Below are 27182 nucleotides of genomic sequence, written 5' to 3' on the forward strand. Positions count from 1 at the left end.
TTTTCTTTTTTCTAGTTTTGCCCGGGGTGCGACTTTATATTCCAGAGCAACTTTTATGTGATTTGTTCGTTATTTTCACACTGGCAACCGCATTTCACATGTTGATTATTTTCAACAGGCTCTAAGCGACGCAGAAGAAGAATCTGCACTTCCTCTTCCTCTGGAGTTTGTGGAGTTGTTTAGAAGTGACACAGAGGAAGAAGAATTCAATGGATTTAGTGATTTGGGGTAAAACTGATGCTTTGGTAAACTTGTTAGCATGTTCTTTATGCTATAGTTATCTGAATAACTGTTCATATGTTACGTTAACATACCAGACACTTACCACAGTTCTGTCTGTGCCTCATGTAGCTGAAGGTGTTAGCGTTAGCATACGTCATGTAGCTGAAGGTGTTAGCGTTAGCATACGTACACCTATTCACCATGTTCTCTCATCTGTTATTATTTTAAACTGCATTTCAAGATGAAATGTCTGTTCTTGGTCTTGGATTTCATCAAATACATTCCCCCAAAAAATACGACTTATACTCCAATGTGACTTATGTATGTTTTATGTATGTGTGTGTGTTATTGTGACATACTTATAGCTAAGATTTTTTTTTTCCTTCTGCGTTGGCGTCTCACTCGCTCTCCGACAAACCCACTCGTCGTCGTCTTCTTCTGCCATATGTGTCGTCCTTTCACATTACAGTTATTTAGGCCCGGAGTGTCCCGAGCGGAGGCAAAGTGGTGGCAAAGGCAGGAGTGCGGCGCGGCGGTGGGTGGCTGCGTGTTAGGGGGGCGAGCACGGCTTCGGGACGGGGTCTAACCGGGACTGACAATCGGCCCCGTTAAAGAGGTGGGAGGATTATACATAAAGCATGAGTGAGCTGTGTTCCTCTGCGCATGCTGTGCCACTTTGAATACGAGGATTAGCGTTACGTTGCTAGGCGCGGCTGCTAACCCACCCCGCTGTCACTGTGTGTAAGCGTTTTAAGTCGACTGCATTTGAATTAGCATAAAATAATCATGCAATATATAGATTATTTAAATGCACGAGAGTTGCCGGCCACGTTGTCTCGATTCTTTCCTGCAAATGTCAGTGAAGTCGGTAATAAACGTTTAAAAGTGAAAAAAAAGGGAAATTAATGTAAATGTTAAAAAGCAAATATGCAAAATAGTAAATATCTTCTGTGTCACATGTACATATGTATAGGTGGATGTTTCATCGTATACGTATTATCTACATGCATGCCGTTAAGAGTTTGGCTTAGCATAACTGAATATGTGTGGAACGCCGCAATATTTTTAGAGGCAAACCAGCATACATTAGCTCCAAACAGGAAAACGATTACAACCAGCTGTTAGAATTATTAAACTCATAATAGACGTCTTGCCTCAAGGATTGCGCAAATACAATTGTATAGGTTAGAAAACAGGTTGGTTTGTTATGGGAATATATTGACTATAAAATAATCTTAAAACATCTTTCAGCGGGAGGAAGTGACGTTAATTTAGTGAAGTTAATTTAACCAGGAAAGAAATGTATAATAATTTGTTGACAGGGAAGTCCTGATTGTACTCGCTTTTAGTGCTATAAGACATCGGAGCACCCAGAGGAAACACGGAAACATGCAAACTCCACACAGTCAGGCCCCGTGCCACAAGGGAGGAACCCCATACTTTTACTCCTAATTTCACAACATGATCCTTCATTCGTCCAAGAGCGTCAAGGTTTTGCATGAAGCGCTGCAGGATCGCTAAGAATTCAGTGGGAACTATGACAGGAACTCTGGAACTGCCAGGTTCTCATTTAGCAGCCATAACAAATGCTCGGCCGAGTGAAGCGCTGAAACATCTGTCCCCATGAAAGATCTGACCCCAAGAAAGAACTGACTTCAAGAAAGATCTGACCCCATGAAAGATCTGACCCCATGAAACATCTGACCACATGAAACATCTGACACCATGAAAGATCTGACCCCATGAAAGATCTGACCACATGAAACATCTGACACCATGAAAGATCTGACTTCATGAAAGATCTGACCCCATGAAAGATCTGACCCCATGAAAGATCTGACCCCATGAAAGATCTGACCACATGAAACATCTGACACCATGAAAGATCTGACTTCATGAAAGATCTGACCCCATGAAAGATCTGACCCCATGAAAGATCTGACACCATGAAAGATCTGACCCTATGAAACATCCGACCCCATGAAAGATCTGACTTCATGAAAGATCTGACCCCATGAAACATCTGACCACATGAAAGGTTGTGCGGCGCCAGTGGAAGGCTGTATATTCAGCATGGAAGGAAACAAAAGGGAACATATTCAAGCACAATTACGCTCGTACGACGCCCAAATTTAACATTGATAAAACCGCACTCCAAAATCCACAGATTAACACTAAACAAACCACTCCAAGACGTTTCATTGCATTAGTGATAATTAGGTTCTCTCCAGCACTGCATCCACCGCTGGCTTCTCACAACAGCATTACGGTGATAGATGATCAGGTGAAGCGGCTAATTGGCCTCTCATGGCTTCGCCGACGGCATCGCGGTGTCGACGGTGAACTCGGGGCTCGTTCGACGCTTCGCGCATCCGAAACACTCTTACAGTAGTGTCGGAAGCGCAATTAACGTCTACGGGATTGGCGTCGGAATAAGCCCGTTTGTCGCAGGGTTCGGGCACAAACGTCCGAGAGGCACACTCGCGACAACATCATTTGGCAATTTAGCGCTAGAGTGAGAATTAACCTGTTAAACCCATCGCAGGGCCGTGTAAAGCCAGGGGATGAGAAAGGATCCACACTGTAGAGGAAAATTGGAGTTGTTAGATAGATAATAGTGTTTTGGCACAGCGGGTCTATGTTGGCACAGAGGAAGGAAATAGTGGGTTTGGAGGAAATAACTAGAGAAAATGGCGTGTAGAAGACGAGTGTTGTGGTGCGTTACGGCTGCGGTGACAAAGGCGATAAGTTTACTTGGCCTTCCGGGCGTTTCTCTGCCGAGTTTCAAGCCTTTGCCGTGGTGCGTCCTGAACGTTCGGGCGGCGATCGCGGACGTGTTTAGCAGTCACGCTTCCCAGGAGTCAGAGAGTTGGAAAAGCTGAAGTGTCGACTGCTCGGGAGCTTCCTCCAGGACATCACAGGATCATTCTTCCCATAGCAGTCGTCGCACAAGACGTCAAGACGCGGATTTGCATCTCATTCAGACGTCCAAGAGCAAAGGCATGCAACAAAACGACGACTTTGTTGCCGTGGTCTGAATGTAGGATTAAGGTGAAATATAGTTGTTGCAATATAAGTAGCTTCCTATCGTGAAGCTAGGGTACCTGGAATTAATAGTTGTAAATTGCCCAGGTCAAGGCTAAAAAAGCAGAGGGGGCGGAGCTTTCTCTGTGGCTCTGGAACAGCCTCTGCATGTTAGATCTGACGCTAGAGTCATTTCAATCTTTGTTAGGAATATATCTTTGAGTCATTACTTTTGATTAACTTTATGTGTTGTTATAATTTATTGTATTTTATGTGTCACTAATCTATTTCATTGCTTTTGTTTGTGTGGCACTTTAAAGTTGCACGTGTGATTTAGAAATAAACTTTGACATTTACAAGGACGTGTGAATCCTGATGATATACAACATGAGTCGACATGTTGCATAATGTGTCCTGTCCTTTAATATCGTTTTGTATTCAAATTGTGTTGTACATTATTGTGAGGAAAGTATCTTGCTGATTTACTCCAAGTTCCATCACAACAGCGTCTAATTGAACCCTGGATACATGCGCCGGTGAGTTTCATTTAACAGCGCCAATTAAAACACATCGGAAACACTGGACACCGTTTAAAATGACTGCGGCAGATTTCGATGGATTTTAATGGCACTTGGCATCTGTTAGCGTCTTCTGTTTATTCCGCCATATGTTTGGTATGTGCTGTTGTTGTATTGTTGCGCTGCAATCACATATCAGCGAGGACGGGATTCTCTTCAAGTCTAATTAAAACCACTGGGAGTCCTCAGCGTCCCTCTTCTCTCGCTAACGGCAAACGACACAATTACAGAGGCACGACTGGACCTGTTAGCGAGCCACAAAAGACGTGCACAACAGGATTTCACCAGAACTCTGTCGTCCTGCTCGGCAACGGCGCGAGGCATGTCAAAATAAACGGAGAAACAAACACGGCGTTGAGGTGGGAAGCAGCACAAATACTTACATTGAGAAGGATTAATAGTATTCATTTTTATTGAAGAGTTCTGTTCAGTTTGAGCCAGCAGCTGTGTGGCGGACCAATCACAGCGCAGCATTGTGGTTCGGGCGGAAGTCAAACCCAAACGAACATCGCAGTGGCGAAAAACAGCGCTTTGGGGAAGAAGTCAGTGCTTTTCTCTCACTGGATTTAACAACGGTTTGATTTCGCGGCCTGTTCCGCCTCATGACGTTTTACCAACGGCTTTCGGCGAAAAACTGCCTAGTTGATAAATGCGTAGAACTCATAGACATTTAATTCATTTCAATTTATTTCTGCAAAGTCAGTAAGTTTTTAATTACACTATGACAACGATATTCATCCTTCCTGAGCCAATTGAGTTTGCTGTACTTTACTTTGTACTCCTGCCTGTTCCCCGAGAACAGTGTCTCCGCCTCCGTATCTGCCCCCTGCTGGTCATTGTTAGCTCGGCGCTCCAGAATCCCTCCATCACACAAGCTAATGGTGCAGAAGCTACATGTGTGTGCCCGAAATAACCCGGCATCTCAGCGGTTACGGACACAATGTAGAGCCCTGCACATTGTCACGTTGTCAGCCTGACCGCCTCCTCTTTGACTCGTCCCATGCATAGGAGGCAGGATGCTGCAGACACACACCGCTCCGGCGTCGCTAAATAACAGTATCGCGAAGAAATGAGCCATTGTTAGCGAACAGTCAGGGGGACGGAGAGACGAACGAGAGGCCAGCTCACTTGATTAGCGCTGAGTTGGCGTCGTGGGGCAGCACACCGGGAACACAAAGCCGTGTCAGGTTTAATTGGCGGAAAAGATTGCCAGTTACAGGTGGTTTATGGCTTCACATTGTGCCGAGACATAATTTTGACGTCAGTAAATGCTCCGCTGCATTTGACACAGCTCCGAGAGGGAATGGTCGTGTCGGCGCCGAGTGATTACGTTATTCAGCTTCAAACGTACAGGGATATTGATAGAGAGTTATTTTTAGTACGATCATCTTTTTGATTACATTCCATCAAATGTATCTTGTCCAAAACTGACAACTTCTAGCATTGAAAAGGTAAAAGATATGTTAGCTTTTAGATTCAAGATTGTGTTGAACAGTCATTTTTCACATTTCTTAAATTTGAAGGCAAGAAATGTAAGATAAATTCAATCAGACCAGGTACAGGATGAAACTAAGAATGCCATGTGCCCGTCAGCAGAGAATCGGGTGATACATGTTTCAGTGCAGACAATTATATCATGTTTTTAACCTTTACTCTTTTGTACCACTGAAAGTCTCTACTATATTTCCACCGTAGATCGGTAACGGGCCGTATTTTAATGTGCTACCAAAAGATTCAAGAAGAAATTTCACAAATGTCCCTCCACATTAAACCTATTCATTTCTTTCAGTGACTAGGCCCTTGAACACGCTATATTACAACAAAAATCTGCATGTTAAAAATACACATTTAAACATGCCCCAGGGATTGCAGTGAGAAGATCGATTCCCAGACCATCAAATGTTCTCCTTGCGTCCTGTTTTCTTACTCCTAAAACGCACAACCGTCTGGCTAAATAGTCCTGACCGTAGTGCAATATAGTATGATAGAAATGCCGTTCATCTTGGATAAAAAAAAAGTCTGATTATTAGTTCAATACAGAGCAGACCAGTCCAACAGTTTCAATAAACTTAAGTCCTCTGAAAATAGTCCGCCCTGGATTCACTCTGCAAGGCGGCATAAGCCTTTAGTTGCTGAAAATAAGCTCCAGTTCCCTTTTACACACTGGCATGACTGCAATTGCCACTGCAGCATGTTGCACACAGCATTTTTCAACTGCAGATTAGCTTAAATGCAGCCCATACGATGCAATTACCGAGTCCTATAGCCATACAACAAAAGGCCACCATTAGTCTGTTATATCATGTTTAATGCTCCCATCTAGGGACGCTCATGAACATGCATTTATCCCTGACCTTGCTGCATAAAATATATGACCACCGGACCCACCATGCAACCCTCCTGCTTGTTACACGTTAATTTAGCTTCAACATCCCATAGTGAATCCATAAATCAGGGTTTGTGCATTTGCCTGTGTGACATTTTGATGCTCTTTAGGAGGCAGTGGGAGGGCTGCAGCGGCTGGGGGAATTGGAGTCGGCAGATGAGCAGAGAGGCATTTATCCAGATGTCAGGCCTAAGAAGAGCTTGTCAGACTGGGACTCACACGCACAGATCCTGGTAGACACGCTGAAGATGGGCTGCACTGAAGAGACGATCCCGGCAGCAGAATATACAAGTGGTGAGTGATGGTGCAGGAGCTGCGACTTTGTGGTGTTGTCAGGTGTTTAATCAGCTCTTCAGCTGCATTTTGAATGTGTCTATGTGAATAAGTTGACTGTGTTTGAAATACTGTTGTCAAAAGTGGTCACACTTTTTAACATTAATCATTACAGTTTAATGTTAGTGGAACGACTTGTAACAGGAACTTTTAAAAACGATTCCCTCACAGAGAGAGCAACGTAAATACATGTCATTACATATTGCATTACACTGTATATCATGAGACTGCCCTGTTATATCAAAGTATAGCAAATATTCCTTTGGAAGGTAATTATTTTAGAAGACAACCATTTAAATGGAATGTTTTCAAAGTTTGAACATTTTAACTCTTTTATTTACAATTAAAGCCAGCCTAACAATAGAGATGGAATTAAATACAATACTTATAATACAGACAAAAATAATTGTGGTACAGATTTTGTACAATAAGATTTCCAATCCTGATGATTGGATTGAATCGAATTGACTGGAAATCAGCTCGATGAATCCCATATCATGGCAATAACGGAGCCACATGTACAGGAATTAAAATAACCAGTTTATTGTAGAAATGATGACAGACTCTTGTCTCCAGTGCTACTTGTCTCTCTTTTTCTATATCATCACAACAATTGGTGCTTTTATCTCGTATTTCACGGGTTTAGAAGAGGCTTGTCTAACATTCCCGCTCACACGCACAAATGCCGTTAGACAGTTTTGTAATGGCCGCACAGAGAGTCCCAGCCACAGAACACATGTGGTTAGTGGTGGTGGAGCTGTGACTCACTGTTGTCAGGTGTTTGATTAGCTGGGCGCACCGCTGGGGGAGGAGAGGATTCTGCTGATGAAGTCTCCTCTGTGGAACGACTTGATCCACGACGCGTGACAGAGCAAAGCAGAGACAAACAGGGCTTAGTACGAAGGGCTAAAGACGCAGGGCTAAAGACCCAGGGCAAGAAACGCAGGACTGGAGACACAGGGCTAGAAACGCAGAACTGGAGACGCAGGGCTGGAGACACAGGGCTAAAGACGCAGGGCTAGAAACGCAGAACTGGAGACGCAGGGCTGGAGACGCAGGGCTAAAGACCCAGGGCAAGAAACACAGGACTGGAGACGCAGGGCTAGAGACACAGGGCCAAAGACCCAGGGCAAGAGACGCAGGGCTAGAGACGCAGGACTGAAGATGCAGGGCTCGAGACGCAGGGCTAGAGACGCAGGGCTGAAGACGCAGGGCTGAAGACGCAGGGCTGGAGACGTAGGACTGAAGACGCAGGGCTGGAGACGCAGGGCTAGAGACGCAGGGCTGGAGACGCAGGGCTGGAGACGCAGGGCTGGAGACGCAGAGCTGGAGACGCAGGGCTGGAGACGCAGAGCTGGAGACGCAGAGCTGGAGACGCAGGGCTGGAGACGCAGGGCTAGAAACGCAGGACTGAAGACGCAGGGCTGGAGACGCAGGGCTAGAGACGCAGGGCTGGAGACGCAGGGCTGGAGACGCAGGGCTGGAGACGCAGAGCTGGAGACGCAGGGCTGGAGACGCAGAGCTGGAGACGCAGAGCTGGAGACGCAGGGCTGGAGACGCAGGGCTAGAAACGCAGGACTGAAGACGCAGGGCTGGAGACGCAGGGCTAGAGACGCAGGGCTGGAGACGCAGGACTGGAGACGCAGGGCTAAAGACGCAGGGCTAGAAACGCAGAACTGGAGACGCAGGGCTGGAGACGCAGGGCTGGAGACGCAGAGCTGGAGACGCAGGGCTAAAGACGCAGTGCTGGAGACGCAGGGCTGGAGACGTAGGACTGAAGACGCAGGGCTGGAGACGCAGGGCTGGAGACGCAGTGCTGGAGACGTAGGACTGAAGACGCAGGGTTGGAGACGCAGGACTGAAGACGCAGGGCTGGAGACGTAGGACTGAAGACGCAGGACTGAAGACGCACAAGTTAAAATACAGTGACCCGTAAAGAATCCATATGATAATAATTGTAATCCATATAATTAATAAAAAGGAATTCAGTGGGATGAAAACCACATTGAAGTTGGTGTAAATCTCTGCCCTGTGATTTTCTCTGGTTCCAAATCCAAGTGAGGGACTGGCCCCTGTTCGCTCCAAATCCCCACATGATAAACTGAATAATAAAGTCAGTGTTTTGCTCTGGAATAATATTGATTCATTCGTTCTCCTTTCACTTAGCAGTCTGAAGTGGTCCAATCATTTCCAAAATACTGTGCACTTTATACACATAGTTTTGAATTGAGCTGAGAACAGGACAGAACTTTGCTGTTTAAATGTCAGGTTGCAGATTTGTTGACCTGGTTTGTAGTCACTGAAAAGAGTTCAACTTGTTCTTTTCACCGAATTAAATACTCACAAAACCTTCAGAAAGTGATGACATTATTAAACGTGAAAGTGAACGCGCTCCATTGACACCAACGTTCGGAAACTGTAGCTTTGTTTGTGAAGCCAAAAGCGCAATTACATCGCTTTATGTCCAGTTTGCATTCTGGGTATCGGTGGCAATGCTGTAACTTTTTAAAAGGTTTGTTCCCATTGTTGTCGTCAACTATATCGTGCAATGACTTGGACGCTTTATTGCTGAATGGAATGGACAATGTGCAATAATCAAAGGGACGTTTAAATGTGATTTCTATTCATTTTATATCGTCATTTGGTCTGATTGTAGTGTAAGCGTGTGGCACATAACATCTGAGTCCACCATTCACCAAAAAACACACACATCTGGATCACATTTTCTTCCATTACAAAGCCAGTTCATGAGCAGTTTGTCCTTATTCATCACGCCACGGTTGAACGCCCATTGCCCACAGAACTAAATTACCCACTTCACGTAAACCATAACCAAAGTAGTTCTTAGGCACTTCAATTTTCAGGTAATTGCTTTTTTTGCAGTTGCTTCTGGATTGGACGTAACAAGTTAGGTAGGTTAATTAAACACACCGCTTCTCATTACACCCAGACGCGCCGAGTTGGATGAGAATTGCGTTTTGTTTGTGGGAAACTGCGCGTTGTCCCGTTACAGTGTGGATTTGCGTTGCAGGCGTTCATTTTGATAGAGGCTGCGCTTTGTCCGCAAGGGATTCAAATTTGAATATAAAGGCAATATGTATTTTTCTCTGAAGCGTTTGGGCCTGTATAGGACGGAGTGGCATTATCGAAAATGCCACGTTTGTTTTGGTTGATAGGGTAACATATAGCCGCGGCTCCGGGTGACATTTTGATATAGATTTATTTGAAATGTTAGCTCTCTGCCCCTGCATCAAACCATCGTGTTTGTTTGTTGTTTCGTGTTCCGTTTTGACGTTGCGGCCGTTTCGTTGCATCAATCTTATACAAGAAAACGTCAATTTCCCCCCAAAGGTATGTTTTACAAATTAAAGTTAGCAGAGAAGTGGTTTATGTTTGGCTGAAAGCTGAATTTGGAGTCAAGCTTTGCGGTTCGCTCGTGCTGCGGCGGTGTCCAGGAGGCAGATGAAAAGCCTGTCGAATTAAAGGGCATGCGCGCCGGGCAAGCTCTCCTTTCAGATCCAGCCTGGTCATAAGTACTCTGTGAATCGCGCTGCCTTTGAAGTCGCAGTAACAGGGATATCTTTGTTTGGAGGCAATTTCCTTTCCTGACCTCGGCGCTGAAGCTTTGGTGTTATGATGAGGAAAGAAACGGACCAGGCTATTAATGCTGGCTAAGATCTGCCCCCCAAACAAAAATGTATAGGATTTTGAGATCAATGCCCTGTTTGGGTGTTTGATTTGAGCCTTCTGACACCAGCTAAATCTGTTGTTTGTTAATAAATACCTTTGCACTGTGTCTCTCGTTGGGTTCAGCACTCTACAAACATCAAAATCAAGACAAACGCATGATATAAGTGACGTACATAAAGCCTCCAGTAATCACAGTCTGCTACAGTCCACTCGCAGCAGACGCCTAAGGTGCTGCGTATGGGCAGGGTCGGTGTTCCGATTGCTGCAGGTACAAAACTATCTCTGCGCCGTTTATTTTTCCTCGAGGGACCGTGTAGCGTCGGCCAGAGCGATGAAGCGGCGGGCGTAGGGGGTCCGTAGTTAGAGACCTGGCCTTACGCAGTAGCTGAGCCCAACGCGTGCTTCTGACAAAAGTCTGTGTTGTCCGAGTCGGAGGTCAGAGCTTCAGCGATTCAGAGATCACATATTTACAGCATCAATAGCCTACTTAACTGTGGTCACTCTGTGTCTGAGAAGAGACAAATTAGCACAGAATGATGCGTCAAATGCAGCGAGAACAACAAAATGTGCCTTAAACATGTTGACGTTTTGCTCTTTTTAATGCATTCCGTTTTTATTGCACATTTGGGCTACATCGTGCCATTCATTCACTCCCTAAACTTGGTGATTTTACGCTCCTACCCTTGTCACAGCTGCCCTCGGGTTGAATTACGTGAAAACAACATTCGTTCATGGTGGGAGAAGAGACAGAGATGGGACTGAACCTGCAGTTGTTTTCTTAGCCACCAGAGTGACCGTCACAGCGTATGATTTGAATGCATTTATTGTCCCAGGTTGTGCTCCATAAAAGGCTTAAAGTCCTCTACATTTCCAACCCTGCCCCTCTGCGCTCTGATCTCTAGCATCGTCCAACAGAAAATTAGCTTTGCGTGTCTTTGATGTCACGAGTAACAGTAATGTCTTTGTTGGGAGGCCATTTTTTCCCCTCCCGATGCCGGGTTTCTTCGGCGCTGTCGTAATGATGAGGAGGAAAAGGACTAGGACCGTGTCATTAACGCTGAGCACTGAACCCCGGCGACCTCTGATGTGCCGCCGCGGACTATGCGCGCTTTGTCTTGCCAGCACTTTCAGAGATATGAGGGGGATTTGTGAAGCAGATCGATGCGCAATGATACGGCTGAATTAGAAGGCAATTCATCAGATGTTTGCACAATGCGGACAGCTTTTCGTCAGCTCATGGTTCATTTGTGTTGATGGTGATGGTTTTATAGTTATCACTGCGTCAATCACATTTGACTTTCGACTGGAGACAGCTTTAGCAGCCTATATTTGAAAGAAAATATTAAAAAGAATGAATACAAATTTGGTGACTGAGAGGTGTGTGTGTTTTTTGAATAATGAAATATTTAGTGATTTTTTTGTTCTGTGTTGATTGTTTTTGCTGCTTCTTTGACCAAGTCTCTCTAGTAAAAGTGATTCTGAATCTCAATGGGACTTCCTGGTTCAGTAAAGATTAATAAAATCAAATATATTCACTGGCTCTATCGATATTGGCGTTGTTGTAGCTCTTTTGTCATTTTTCTCACTGGCAGCTGTGTTTTTGTTGAATGCAAAGACCAGTGCATTCTTTCTTTCATTCTTTCTTTCTTTCTTTTTCAAGGGTGACTTGGGCCAAAATGGCAAACTTTCAGCACACAATTATAAAGAAACATTTGAGAAACTACATTTAAAAGCTTTTTTTTTTCCTTTACAGAATTTTCACTCTTTGATTCAAAAAAGAAAAAAATTATACAATAATAAAACCATAATCCAACATAAAAAACAGATACTTGAGATAAGATACAAGATGTGTATAGTCTTGAAGAATGAAGCAGGATTTGTTACGATTATACAAGCTTTATATTAATTTTTTTAAACAGATTTTGCAAGTGAGCCTTATAGGGCTCTTGGTGTGGTACAAAGCCATAGTGCTTAATATTAGAAACAAACGCAGTAGTTTTACCCTGAAGAATTGTGGGGCGGGATATCATCTGGTAAAACACATGAGAAAATCATGGCTTTGTTCTCTTATAATTCTTGATTATTTAAACAATGACACTGTGATTCCAAACAGCCGAAATGCATTTTTTATGATAAGATATTGGGACACGTAATCTTTTATCTTTAATTAATAATGGTTTTCACTCATCAGATTACATGCGAAAGTGCTTGGTGTGAAAACACAACGTTGTCTAAGGAAGCTTCTGGTGTCACAAGTTCAATGGAAATTGGCAAATTCCTAATTCTGGTTCTGAAGTGTTGTTGTGGCAGCCTTGCCTGCTTCAGTCTGCCCCAGGGCAGCTGTGGCTGCAATAGTGGCTTACACCACTGCACATGGACTGAGTGAATAATGACAACAGTGTAAGGCATTATTAAATGTTGCCAGTGAGCTGGTCTTACAGGAAAAATACAATACAAATACAAAATAAACAACCATTAGTCATAACATTGTGTTGGCTAAAAATCAGACTATATTGTTTTGCCAGACAGAAACACAACTGGAACAATGCTTTAAAACACTGCTTTAATATCCATTTATGTTGTGAAATAATAAAATCACAAGCTGCTCATTACGTCAAGTCTTTAAGTGCCAAGTGTCGCTGTCCAAGGTGCTGAAGTCAGTGCTCTACCTTTACTCAAAATAAAGACTGTAAAATCCTCTTTGTCAAGTCATAATGCAATAGTCAGTTCACTTAGAAGATTAGATTCGATTTTACAAGTTGATGTAAACATGTAAAATATTGTGAGAAAACTATATTCGAACAGTAAAGTTAAAAGATATATTTAATTTAGTTGAAACTGGACAGCACCGGGCCCTGGCATGATAAGATAAGATAATCCTTTATTGTCCACACATGGGGAAATTTCAGTGTTACAACGCAGTAGATACAGAGGAAAAGGACAGATAACTTATAGTTTCAAAAAACACTCTTAATAGAAGAACTCTTATGAACAAAACAAAAAAACTCTTATTAACAAAACTCCTCTCATATCTTAATAGGGAATGTAGGGAAAAAAAAATAAAAATAAAATAAAATGATAAAGATAAAATAAAATAAAGTAAATAATAATAAAATAAAGTAAAGTAAAAATAGCCAGCATAAGACTAAATAATACTAATACTAAGGGTAAGTAAACGTTCTTATTTACATCAGGGTTAGGGTTAGGGTTAGTAGGCATGAATCATATAATGATTCATGCCTACTGACTAAAGATACTTACAGAGCTCCATGAGCGCCTGGCAACTCAATTGAACTCAAAACAAAACCTTTAGATTAGACAATATTAACATGAGGGTTTGTCTGTGCACAGTAAAGTCTTTCATTGTGACAGTTCAGTCAAGATCCGGTAAAACTGAATACAATTATATGAAGCGGAAAATCTGAAAGTAGTGAGTCATCAGAAGGATCATTTGTATGGACTGGAGCCTAAACCACATGTATATTGTCCAAAATACAATCAATTATACATCTTATAATGTTCCAAACGGTGTCATTATCACCTATTGTAGAGATCGATGCAATTGTACAAAGATTAACATCAGCAGGAGATGCAAAAGTACAGTTCATTACAGTAGATTTGAGCTGAGAGGCGTCTGCTGATGGCGGCGGAGGCGTGAGGACTTGTTGTGCTCTCCTCCTCGGCTGTGCGGCCCATTAGAAAGCCCTTAATGTCCCTGTGCAGACCCGGCTTGATCCACACAGCCCCGAGGAGCCATAAAATGTTGATTTATCTGCCTCTCTCGCTGCTCTGAGCATCCAGCCCAGAGAGGAGCTAATGATGGACCGCCGCCGCCGCTCAACATCGACTTTGAGCCATACGCTTTAAATACGGAACGGGGGGAAAAAAGGGAAATTAGCCCAGGTTTTTCTGCCGTTCCAACAGCCGTCGAGGCCCCAGACGTAGAGTTTGAAACGTTTTCGGTCTAATGAGAAACGCACACACGCAGAGAGAGATCTGGAAGGTAAGCAGGAGGATGTAGCTTTAATTATTTTGATCTGGTGAGTCATTAAGTTGTAAGAAGGAGTTATTAGGCTGTAACTCGGTGCATGTGGTTCCAGGAAGGACACGGTGTAAGTTAGAGACCACAATGGAACTGGAGCAAATGCAGAGTGAATTCAAGACAGTAATTTCAACAGGTTCATGTTGTATTTATATTTTAATATGATAAGTTAATGCTGTATTCATGTAATAAACCTGTGGCAAATATTTATCATAGTTTTACAAGAGAAAAGTGGAAGTTTTTGAATAAAAGTAACACTGAGCAAAGGCCTCTCTCTATCTATGTTATTAATACACAAACTTTAGACAAACATGTGTTTAAGAAAACAAAGGTGTTGTCATGTATTCAAATATTTGTATTTAACAAATACTAACTATTATTAAGGCTGCAACAAACATTTATTTAAGTATCAGTTTAGTCAGCGATTATTTTTTCCATTAGCTGGGATATTGTGACTGAAGGCTTCTAAATAGAGAATATTAATGAATAACATGTTTTTTATTTTTTGGGGGGGCATTTTTATTCGATAATACCACTACTTTTTTACAATTTTTTGTTTTTTTAAATGTGTTATTGTATGCGTTTTAAAGGTTGTATAGTACACATAATGATTACAATTGTTCTAATAGTCTATTAGTCACGATTATTCAGATTAATTGTTGCAGTTCCGCGGTTTTATGGGTTTATGAGTGACGGTGAATAAATAATATGCTGTAACTCTATAATAAATGCAGTATCATTAGCTCCTTTTTTACACTGTTTGCGCATGAAAAGTTAAAATACTTAACCATAAAAACACAGACAGCTCTACATAAAGTTCTGAATCCCACTGGAGTCATTCAGGGTCAAACATCTGAAGCGATCCAAATTCCAAACGTCGGCTCTCGTTGTATCTTCCTCCTTCTTTGTCAAAAGTTTGTAATTATCTCAGTGGCAATAATTCCAGCTTGTCGTTCTCCTCCATCTCTCTCCGGGATTTAACTGGAGTTTGCATTCCTCACGGTGAGCGCCCGGGCGATCGCCGGCTCCCGCTGCATTAGAATTCCCTCCGGTGCCTCTTCATTTCCCCAGACTCTTATCCCCTCGTTTCTGCTGTATTTACACGGACGCCCGGCAATCGCAAAAGGAGAAACCGCTCGGAGCGAAGACAATGTTAACTCTGTCCGACAACGGCGTAAATCAACACGACCTCCAGGTAAGTCTCGTACTTTTAAATGTTTTAATATCGCATTCATTAAGACGGTTTCTTAACTTTTCTCCAGACAGGACAGGATTAAAGTCAATTATTGCACTTGTGCCACTTGACATTTCGCTGGAGATTTGTCCGTTTTGTTTAATGTGTCTCTGTTTGGATTAGAGAATTAAAAAAAAACACATTGAAATGAAAAGCCGGTGGACGTCGTGGCGTGATTGAAGGGAGTTGACACATTCGCGGTGCGATAATCCCACAAGGTCGGCGCAGAGTTCAGCCATGACGGACAATAGGGGAAGAAAAGGACGCGTTTCGGGTATGGATTTGACCCTTTGGACACTTTGCGCTTATCTCCGCGGAGAAAAGAAAGAAAGAAGAAAGATTGGCACAAGTTTCGGCCACAAAGAGCCCAATAGCGTCGCTCTGAATGTAATGTCTGCTCTGCTTTATGTTCATGTGGAAGACGCGCGGTTACGTCTCATATGTACTGTACATCGATAGCAAACTTTCAATCGATAAGACTTTTAAAAGGTCCGTGTTTGATTCTGAACAGTGCCGCTCACTCTCATGTTGAACCACGACAGATAAACGATAGAAGCAATGTTGTTCACAAATACAGAAACTACTTTAACATATGGATTGAGGCACAGTCCGTTTAGCCATCGTTTCTCAGGTTCCTTTGCTTCGTTGGAATATAATGCCACATCGTTAATCATCTTGAGCAGAGCACGACTTGTTGGTCTTCAGTGCAAAACTCCACCATTTCAGTTTTTGAGCATGTGCGGTGTATCGCTACTTCCTCATCGAGAATGTATGGAGAGCTCCTCTTTTTAAATCCGTTCACTTAAAGTTTGAATAGAGGATTTTTTGCCAAATCTGAGAAATCAGCGACAGTTTGTCCATTTTTGAAAAATACGCATGCGCACACTCCCCCCCGCCCTCCACTCACCCGCCCTCCACTCACCCGCCCTCCACTCACCCGCCCTCCACTCACCCGCCCTCCACTCACCCGCCCTCCACTCACCCGTCCTCCACTCACCCGCCCTCCACTCACCCGCCCTCCACTCACCCGCCCTCCACTCACCCGCCCTCCACTCACCCGCCCTCCACTCACCCGCCCTCCACTCACCCGCCCTCCACTCACCCGCCCTCCACTCACCCGCTCTCCACTCACCCGTCCTCCACTCACCCGTCCTCCACTCACCCGCCCTCCACTCACCCGCCCTCCACTCACCCGTCCTCCACTCACCCGCCCTCCACTCACCCGCCCTCCACTCACCCGCCCTCCACTCACCCGCCCTCCACTCACCCGCCCTCCACTCACCCGCCCTCCACTCACCCGCTCTCCACTCACCCGCCCTCCACTCACCCGCCCTCCACTCACCCGCCCTCCACTCACCCGCCCTCCACTCATCATGTGGGTGAACTACTCAGCTGTTCACGCCACGAGGAAATGAGACTCTGATTGATCGCAAAAATCCTCTTTTCAACGTTTAAGTTTTACCTGATTTCACCTGATTTTGGCTTAAAAATGGCTTTCTAAACCCAACTGAGCAACTGTTAAGGCGGCAAATGATCAAAAACAAGCATCATAATTATATAAAAGCTTTGATAATAAAAGGTTTTGCTGAACCAGACTCAAAATCCCACGATACAGACTTCGATTTCAGTCGTTTACAACTAACTTTCGACAACGTTTGAGATGCTTTCCCCGTTTTTTCCCGTTCTTCCTCTCAAGTGGCCGCAGCGATAGTAACGACTCGACAACAAAGTGAGATGCAACATTTAATTCAATAAAGTATATCATTTGTCAGCTTCATTGTCACTAAACAATCTAAGAACAATAGATTACACCACGAGCAGATAGTGGGAAGTCATTGAAAACACTACAAATAAAAGCGCGCCTCATCCTCCGGTTTCCACGCTCTCTGTCCAACGATCAGAGCAGTCACCAATCACAGGACACGCTGACACGCTGACCAATCGCAGCGCACGTCCGGGACTCCCAGTGCATTGTGGGAGCAACGTTCTCGTTTTTCGCATGCATATAAACACCACACCGACCCGACAGAATACACAGGTTATGTAAATGTGTCGCTGAGATTACAGAGTGCTTTTAAACTCTTAAACTTTAGCTTTAGCTTATCTGAAGATACTGTATTAATCCATTTGTTGTAACGTCACATGTGCTTTTTCGACCCACATTGGAACATTTGTTTGAAATATTTAGCTGAAACTTATAGTAAAGGTGCATTATGTAACTTTCTATTTTTCTCCATAGGAATTGTAACTGAAAACGTTTCTTAGGCAATGAGTCATCATTGTTAATTGAATCATATGGTGGACATGATTTGAAATATTGTACATACAAATTATTATTCTTAAAAAAGTTCAAGTTCAAGTTTTTATACTTGAACTTATACATTTCCATGGTTCAAAAAAATACGGATAAGGAGTGAAAAAAAAAGTAAAAAAGTAAAGTAAAAGTAGCACAAACATTTTGAAGTACTCATTTTAAAACTAAAAGTATTTCAAAGAGATTTTTTTCAAACGTCAAATTTAGAGATGTTTGTGATTTAACCTTTAGTTAAACATAAACGTCACAGTCAAAATCTTGAGGCAGAATTTTACCATAAAAAAAATTTAAATAACCCCTCAATCCATATGAAAAGTACTTTCTACTTTTTAGTCCAATTCACGGCCGCCTGCATTAAGCTTGTTTATGGTGTTGTTTACTGCTTAGACTCTAGACAAACAAACGGCGCTGGCTGTAATAAACAATGGCGTTCTACCAAAGGTCGACGGTGATAATCCCAGTGTGTGTGTCCCATTAGCGGCCCCTGGGAGCACATGTACACACAGCCATGATGGAGAGGGGGCCATATAACGGGGCACGCTCCAACTGGAAACCAGCTGCCGGGGTCAAAGGTCAGGGCGGGTCGGATCACCACGGCGACGCGGTAATGATGGCTCCTACCTGTAAAACACAAGCAGAGCGGACAGGGCCCATCAATCAGCCGCTGGAGGGAGGGCCGTGTTTATGTCCCCCGTGTGAGGTACACAGATACACAGATACACAGATACAGTACCTCGAGTACACGAGCAGAGAGCAGATACAGTATCACAAGTACACGAGCAGATACAGTATCACAAGTACACAAACAGAGAGCAGATACAGTATCACAAGTACACGAGCAGATACAGTTTCACAAGTACACGAGCAGAGAGCAGACACAGTATCACAAGTACACGAGCAGATACAGTATCACAAGTACACGAGCAGATACAGTATCACAAGTACACAAACAGAGAGCAGATACAGTATCACAAGTACACGAGCAGATACAGTTTCACAAGTACACGAGCAGAGAGCAGACACAGTATCACAAGTACACGAGCAGATACAGTATCACAAGTACACGAGCAGAGAGCAGACACAGTATCACAAGTACACAAGCAGATACAGTATCACAAGTACACAAACAGAGAGCAGACACAGTATCACAAGTACACGAGCAGATACAGTATCACAAGTACACGAACAGAGAGCAGACACAGTATCACAAGTACACGAGCAGATACAGTATCACAAGTACACGAACAGAGAGCAGACACAGTATCAAAAGTACACGAGCAGATACAGTATCACAAGTACACAAACAGAGAGCAGATACAGTATCACAAGTACACGAGCAGATACAGTTTCACAAGTACACGAGCAGAGAGCAGACACAGTATCACAAGTACACGAGCAGATACAGTATCACAAGTACACGAGCAGAGAGCAGACACAGTATCACAAGTACACGAGCAGATACAGTATCACAAGTACACGAGCAGAGAGCAGACACAGTATCACAAGTACACGAGCAGATACAGTATCACAAGTACACGAGCAGAGAGCAGACACAGTATCACAAGTACACAAGCAGATACAGTATCACAAGTACACAAACAGAGAGCAGACACAGTATCACAAGTACACGAGCAGATACAGTATCACAAGTACACGAACAGAGAGCAGACACAGTATCACAAGTACACGAGCAGATACAGTATCACAAGTACACGAACAGAGAGCAGACACAGTATCAAAAGTACACGAGCAGATACAGTATCACAAGTACACGAGCAGAGAGCAGACACAGTATCACAAGTACACGAGCAGATACAGTATCACAAGTACACGAGCAGAGAGCAGACACAGTATCAAAAGTACACGAGCAGATACAGTATCACAAGTACACGAGCAGAGAGCAGACACAGTATCACAAGTACACGAGCAGATACAGTATCACAAGTACACGAGCAGAGAGCAGACACAGTATCAAAAGTACACGAGCAGATACAGTATCACAAGTACACAAGCAGAGAGCAGACACAGTATCACAAGTACGTCTACGCCTAGGCCTACGGCTACGGCTATGGCTTTACCTATGCTTAAAATAAATACATCATCAACAAAAAAAGTCAAAGTTTCTTCTAGAGTTACAGTCCTTCCAAACGGCTTCTGGAGCCTTGTTATTCCCTTTCATTTGTGAAATATTAATGTTTTCATTTTATTCTCAAGGTGTCACAGGTGGCGGTCAGTAATTTATGAATGGCGGTCAGTGCTGGAGTTTTAATTAAGTCCAAGCCCAGAGTTCAGTGTGCAAGAGATGGAAGTGGTCCATTAATCACGGCGCGGGCCGGACACTAGAGGCACACTCACTTTTATCTACACTACTGTTAATAGGTGAAGTGCACGTCTGCAAAGAGGCGCTTTTATCCGGGACTTTGATAAAGCTCATTAAATTCCGACCGAGTTAGTTCAGGGTGGGCTTAATATCGAGAGGACAGTGGTTAGAAAACGGTTAAATTGAATACGCAAATGTGTAAAAAGGGTTTGAATAAGCGCAAGGACCCCGGGCCCCCAAAGAGGCTCGGCGCGGCGCTGCTGATTGTATTAGAAATAATAGACCTACTTAATAACTTTCTAGGCCCAATTAATGTCGTTTTGCGGCGGTTAAACATAAAACTAGGGCCAGTGAAATACAGCTAATTGCATTTTTTCCCATTCAACATTGCGACTGGGATTAAAAGTTGCAACAGGATTCATATTTTAGACAGAAAGATTGATGAACTGACTAACTAATAAAAGAATCACATGTATCTTTGTAAGGTTTTTAATAATATATACATTAAATAATAGTTTTTAATATTCCAGCTTTACAGAAACCATAAAAATAAGGCAAATATAGAAGTAATACAGCTTTTCGAATGACGTTAACCTAATTATGATGAATGGGGATCTGGCCCTTTAACTCTAGTTTAGCGCATTAGCTTCCTTGCAGCTAACACTCGCTAACAACGCACACCACGGAACAAAAGCGTTTTAAAGTATCACCAAAATCCCATTCCACAACCACAATTTTAGCACAATCGCTTCAGAAACCAAAGTGTTTCTGAATCGGTCGGTCCGTTTCTGATGTGGAACGTTTCTAATGATGCAATTAATCACCGCTTCCCGTTGCCAATGCATTTTCTATCGATTGCCTGTCGGAGTATCCAAATCAGACCATTTAGATGACATAAAAAAATAAAAAATGAAAGGATAAGAGGGAACACAACCGTAAAAAAACATGATTAATACGACGGAGACCAGCTATGAAATGGAATCACACGGTCGACATGTCTGTGGGTTCAGTTACATGACAATTGTTGGACTTTTATTGCTAATCTTCTCATTTTAAAGTGCGGTTTCCGGTTGGAATAAAAAAATAAATGTAAAATGGGTTTAACGTGGGCCAGTAATTACAGCGCTATGAACCATAAACTATGCAAAACCTCTATGTTCTGTCCCGAAGGCTTTTTCTAACAGGACAGTTGTGGTCAGGCAGTGAGGGGGCAACTATATGTGCAGTGCCTTTAAATCAGACACAAAATGACTCCTCCACTCAGCCAATGCCATAATTCACACATTTCCTCTGAAGACTCTGAAAGAAAATGTCGTTTTGGTTTGCATTGGTTTTTCTTTTCAGTTTTCTCTCTCAACACATAAACTTCCAGAACTTTCATGTGGCATCTGCTCTTGGAGGTTTTATGATTTCACTGACTCCACCTGCATCCATGGAACCAAACGGAACAGTGTCTGTGTAATGTCTTTTTCTACCGTAGGGACACAACCATGTATCGTGACCATGTAATGTGACCACCGTAGTGACACAACCATGTAACGTGACCATGTAACGTGACCATGTATCGTGACCATGTAATGTGACCACCGTAGTGACACAACCATGTATTGTGACCATGTAACGTGACCATGTAATGTGACCACCGTAGTGACACAACCATGTATTGTGACCATGTAACGTGACCATGTATCGTGACCATGTAACGTGACCATGTAACGTGACCATGTATCGTGACCATGTATTGTGACCATGTAACGTGACCATGTAATGTGACCACCGTAGTGACACAACCATGTATTGTGACCATGTAACGTGACCATGTATCGTGACCATGTAACGTGACCATGTAACGTGACCATGTATCGTGACCATGTATTGTGACCATGTAACGTGACCATGTAATGTGACCACCGTAGTGACACAACCATGTATTGTGACCATGTAACGTGACCATGTAATGTGACCATGTAATCTGTCCATGTAACGTGACCATGTAATGTGACCATGTAATCTGTCCATGTAACGTGACCATGTAATGTGACCGCCGTGGGGACACAACCATGTAATGTGACCATGTCATGTGACCACCGTAGTGACACAACCATGTATTGTGACCATGTAACGTGACCATGTATCGTGACCATGTAACGTGACCATGTAACGTGACCATGTATTGTGACCATGTAACGTGACCATGTAATGTGACCACCGTAGTGACACAACCATGTATTGTGACCATGTAACGTGACCATGTAACGTGACCATGTAATGTGACCACCGTAGTGACACAACCATGTATTGTGACCATGTAACGTGACCATGTATTGTGACCATGTAACATGACCATGTAATGTGACCATGTAATCTGTCCATGTAACGTGACCATGTAACGTGACCATGTAATGTGACCATGTAATCTGTCCATGTAACGTGACCATGTAATGTGACCGCCGTGGGGACACAACCATGTCATGTGACCATGTATCGTGACCATGTAATGTGACCACCGTAGGGACACAACCATGTAATGTGACCATGTCATGTGACCCTCCACGTGCCAGTGTCAATGGAGGCGTGATGGACAGGGAGAGCACGAGGGGCCGGAGTTAAACACGAGGGGCCGAATACACGGAGCTGGGGGCCGAGGAGAGTGATGGGAAAAGTATGAAGTTTGACAGGAGAATGAGCATGAGCACACTGCAGAGCCGGCCCATGAAAGGACCCCGGGCCCCGTCAGATTGGTTATTTTGTGCCCATCTGCGCAATGTTCCTGTCCCGGGCGCTGGAAGGACGCCAGTTTAGAGGCAGGAGGTGACTGTCGAGGTACGTTTGGACGTGTGCGCGGGAGGAGGACAGAAACGAGAGAGGGAGGAAGAGGAAGAGAGGCCGGAGGGAGGAGAAGAAACACAGGGAGAGAAGAGAGGAGGACAGAAATGAGAGGGAGGAAGAGGGGCCGGGGGGAGGAGAAGAAACACAGATGTAGAATAGGGAAAGAGGTAAAGAGGTAAAGAGAGAAAGGGAGAAAGGGGGGAAAAGAGAGAAAGAGAAAGAGAAAAGTGTTTGGATTGGCACCACCCTCTGTCAGACCTCTTTGCACACTGACCCGACCGCTCAAAGTCTGCTTTTTAGGGGTTTTATTTCGAGTTTTGTAATCGCGGAAAAGGGCAGAAAATAATATATGATAAAGGAAAAGCAAAATAAACCCAATATCTTTTTCTGTACTTTATCATTAAAGGTGGAATGGACCATTTTTTCAGCAATTTTTTGTATCATATTTCCTCGTGGCGTGGATAAATCATTTTTCCTGCCACGTATCAATCATAAAACGCACCTATCGCTCACCTGCAGCCGCGTCAGGCTCGTCCCCACGTTTCCGCGTGCCTAAGCGCATGGATCTATCATAATATAGTTCCCTCAGTGTACGGGGCAAAATAAAGACGGAGAAAGACAGTTCGAGCTGACGCAGAAGTGGACAGAAATCTATGGGAGACGAGCGATGCGATGTGATCCGATGCGCTAATAAACAAACGCACGTGTTAGTTGTATCATGTGCACTTCCGCCTGCGTTCTCAAATCGCCGAAAAATCGTCCATTGCGCCTTTAAGTTTCAAGAAGGGTTTTTGTGATGCCGTTTCTAGAGGAGTTTTTTTTTACCTTTACTTAACCTGGACAACCCCGATGGCATTTCTAATCTTTGTTTTGGTCGTAAAGGAAAGCGGCGCACCATGACGACCGACAACATGCGAATTCTGGCCCGGGAATCGAACCCAAGACTTCATCGCTGTGAGTAGGGAGTGCCAACTGTTGTGCCGCGCAGATGTTACACACGGACAAAAAGACCCTCCGCCACGCCAACGGCAACAGCTGCAAATCATTTCTCAGAGGGTTCAACCGGAGCAGGTTACAGGTCAGATCTGTGGAGAGGTGTCATCTATTTTCCCATTTCCTTTATAAGCTTTATATGCTATAAAACACCTTTAACTGGATGAATGCAAAAGATGTAGAAAACAGGTTTAATGCCATTCTGTGGAGACTCAGAACTCAGAAATGAGAGGCATTCGAGCGACAGGGAAGAAAACATAATAGTTCTGCAATTCAAGACCTGCGTTTCAAGGAACAACATGAGTCACCGCGTTACACAAGCCTCTCGCGGTCGTCTAAAAAGCCAGTAAGTTTAACGCCAAACCCGCCGGTGACCGCGCGGGCAGCAAAGGGTGAAAGTCTGCGAGCACTTAAACCACCGCTACCTCGGCGTTCGGCTCGAGAGGGCCGGAGCAGCTCAAACTCGTCCTACAGTCGACAACCGCGCGCTCCGTCACCCAACGCCGCGGCTCATGGACATTTATCCTCCAGATTTAGAGGTCTCAATCTGGGCACGGATCGATCCGGACTCGCAGGGGCGGGGCCCGCTTCCACCGCCCCGGCGTTTCGGACGCGGGGAAGTTAATGGCCCCGATCAATCACGGCCAAAACCAGTTCGCTGGCACCCACATTGATCGTCAGTCAGCGGGCAGGATGAACGGCATCTGGGTACAACGCGGACGCCCAACGGTATTTTCTAAAAACCTGGACGACGGGGGAGAGGGGGAAATGTCCGGAGGTGAAACAAAAGCGTCATTTCGCGCCGGGCGTGTCGTCGATCAACGGACACCGGATGGGGAAGTTTGAGGTGTCACGCGATAGGTTTATATTTAGTTCGTACGCGTAATGAAATTGATCCTCGGCGAACCAGGAAGCGGGCTGTCGAAAATGTCCGCCCCCCTCACTGTCAGCTGTTTGCCATTGTTCTCGTCTCGACATGGATAAAACACCATCTAATTATGTATTCTTTGGTCTTACGCTTGTTTTTGATACAGCGTCTTAGTCGAACAATGACTCATTTGTATGCTACTTCCTGTTATGAAGAGCTCAACGAAAATGAACAATTTAGTTGATTAAAACATCGAACTTCAATGTGATATCAAAAACGCACTCTATCTTTGTGTGGTTTTAAAGATTATTTTCAAAAATGTAATTAAAAAACCAAGAATAAAAGGTTGTTTTGTTCTAGTCCAGGTTCAGTTCTGGGGGGAGAAAAATATAAGTTTAAAAAGTTTCAAAGTGAAAACAAATCAACTTGTTTTTCCACCTCCTCAATAATTTCTCATTATTTAATATCAGTACTTTTGACTTTCCACTCCCCGAAGCCCAAATTATTAAAAAAATATCCATGCAGGAAACTCGCTTTAGGTTCTTTTTTACCTCTACACTTCAGAGCCACTTGTGCCGAAAAATAATAACACAGTTCTCACCCGCAAACGGCAATGTCATTATTGTAAATACAGTAACTTTAAATTGGTGGAGAAACTTTATGTACACTGAAAATCACGGCCAAAGGGTCCGTATATGTGATAAACACAGCCAGCAAGAGAAAGTGCCCTGCCATTTTTCATTTACCGGCTAAAAAAAGAAAAAAAAAACAACACACACACTCCTTATTTATCTTTTTCCCAATGCTGTCAGCTTACTCCCAACTTTGCCGGGAGGATTACCGACGGAGTGGGAGAGGCGCTGTCACCACGGAAACGCGGGAAAATACAGTGACAACGGTGATCTGAGCGAACCGGCAAAAAACTCAAAAGCTGCGAAGAAACGATTAGCCTAAAAGTTTAGCACCGACGCCTGAGCGCTTCTTCGTGACCTTTAATCCTGCCGTCAAAACGCGGAGAGACGCCCGACTTCCTGGAGACCTGAGCTCCCAGCATGCACCTCTCCTGACGGGGCCCTGGCGGCGGATGTTGGATTAGCCAAAAGCGAGAGTGATTTGTGGAACAGGTGAAACTGGGGGGCGTCTCTTGGCGGAGGGGGCTTAGCCGGGGCCTGTCAGGCGGGTGCAGAGGAGGAAAGGGCCCGAGCGGCAGGAGGCGCGGGATTTGGAACGGAGAAGCTGGTTTTAACGCGGCCGATTTTGTGGAGCGACAAATGCCACCTCGATTCGGGCAGTTGGCAGTTTCGTTACAGGTGATTTTTGGCTTCAGTGATTTTTGACAAACACGAACATCTGCACAAAGAAACTGTGAATGACACAAAGAAACTGTGAATGACACAAAGAAACTGTGAATGACACAAAGAAACTGTGAATGACACAAAGAAACTGTGAATGACACAAAGAAACTGTGAATGACACAAAGAAACTGTGAATGATGGTGACCGGGAACCAGAGCGTGTTCAACATGGTACTTTAAAACAATCACACTGAAGTGAAGTAGAAAGTAGTGACACAAATAATAACTCAAATAAAAAGTTAAAAAGTATTCGTAGAAACTATTTTGGCACTGAGTAAATGAAATAATAAAATGTGTTATTATAATTGGACAAGTAATTAACAGATATTTCCAAATTTCCTTGTACACAAATCTCTCCATGACCTAGCACCAAAGTACATCTTGGACATGTTAGTGCCATATGAACCATCTCGGACTCTGAGGACCTCAGGGACCGGCCTCCTGCTGGTGCCCAGAGTCAGGACTAAACATGGACCGGCCTCCTGCTGGTGCCAGAGTCAGGACTAAACATGGACCGGCCTCCTGCTGGTGCCAGAGTCAGAACTAAACATGGACCGGCCTCCTGCTGGTGCCAGAGTCAGGACTAAACCTGGACCGCCTCCTGCTGGTGCCAGAGTCAGGACTAAACATGGACCGGCCTCATGCTGGTGCCAGAGTCAGGACTAAACCTGGACCGCCTCCTGCTGGTGCCAGAGTCAGGACTAAACATGGACTGGCCTCCTGCTGGTGCCAGAGTCAGGACTAAACCTGGACCGCCTCCTGCTGGTGCCAGAGTCAGGACTAAACATGGACCGGCCTCCTGCTGGTGCCCAGAGTCAGGACTGAACATGGACCAGCCTCCTGCTGGTGCCAGAGTCAGGACTAAACATGGACCGGCCTCCTGCTGGTGCCAGAGTCAGGACTAAACATGGACCGGCCTCCTGCTGGTGCCAGAGTCAGGACTGAACATGGACCGTCCTCCTGCTGGTGCCAGAGTCAGGACTAAACATGGACTG

General features: G+C 44.2%; 1 protein-coding gene across 1 annotated transcript in view; it reads right to left on the bottom strand.

Annotated features, from left to right (window-relative positions):
* Positions 1-18224: 18224 nt before the first annotated feature.
* Positions 18225-27182, bottom strand: part of tsnare1 (T-SNARE Domain Containing 1) — a 198100-nt gene continuing 189142 nt past the window's right edge. The window contains exon 12 of the mRNA XM_072461107.1: positions 18225-18444. Coding sequence (XP_072317208.1) covers positions 18441-18444 — 4 coding nt within the window. The 3' untranslated portion in view covers positions 18225-18440. The remainder of the gene's footprint in view (positions 18445-27182) is intronic.

Source organism: Eucyclogobius newberryi, unplaced genomic scaffold (genome assembly GCF_026437365.1).
Source record: "Eucyclogobius newberryi isolate DKJ021-1_F unplaced genomic scaffold, fEucNew1.0.hap1 SCAF_3, whole genome shotgun sequence".
In the NCBI taxonomy this organism is placed as follows: domain Eukaryota; kingdom Metazoa; phylum Chordata; class Actinopteri; order Gobiiformes; family Gobiidae; genus Eucyclogobius; species Eucyclogobius newberryi.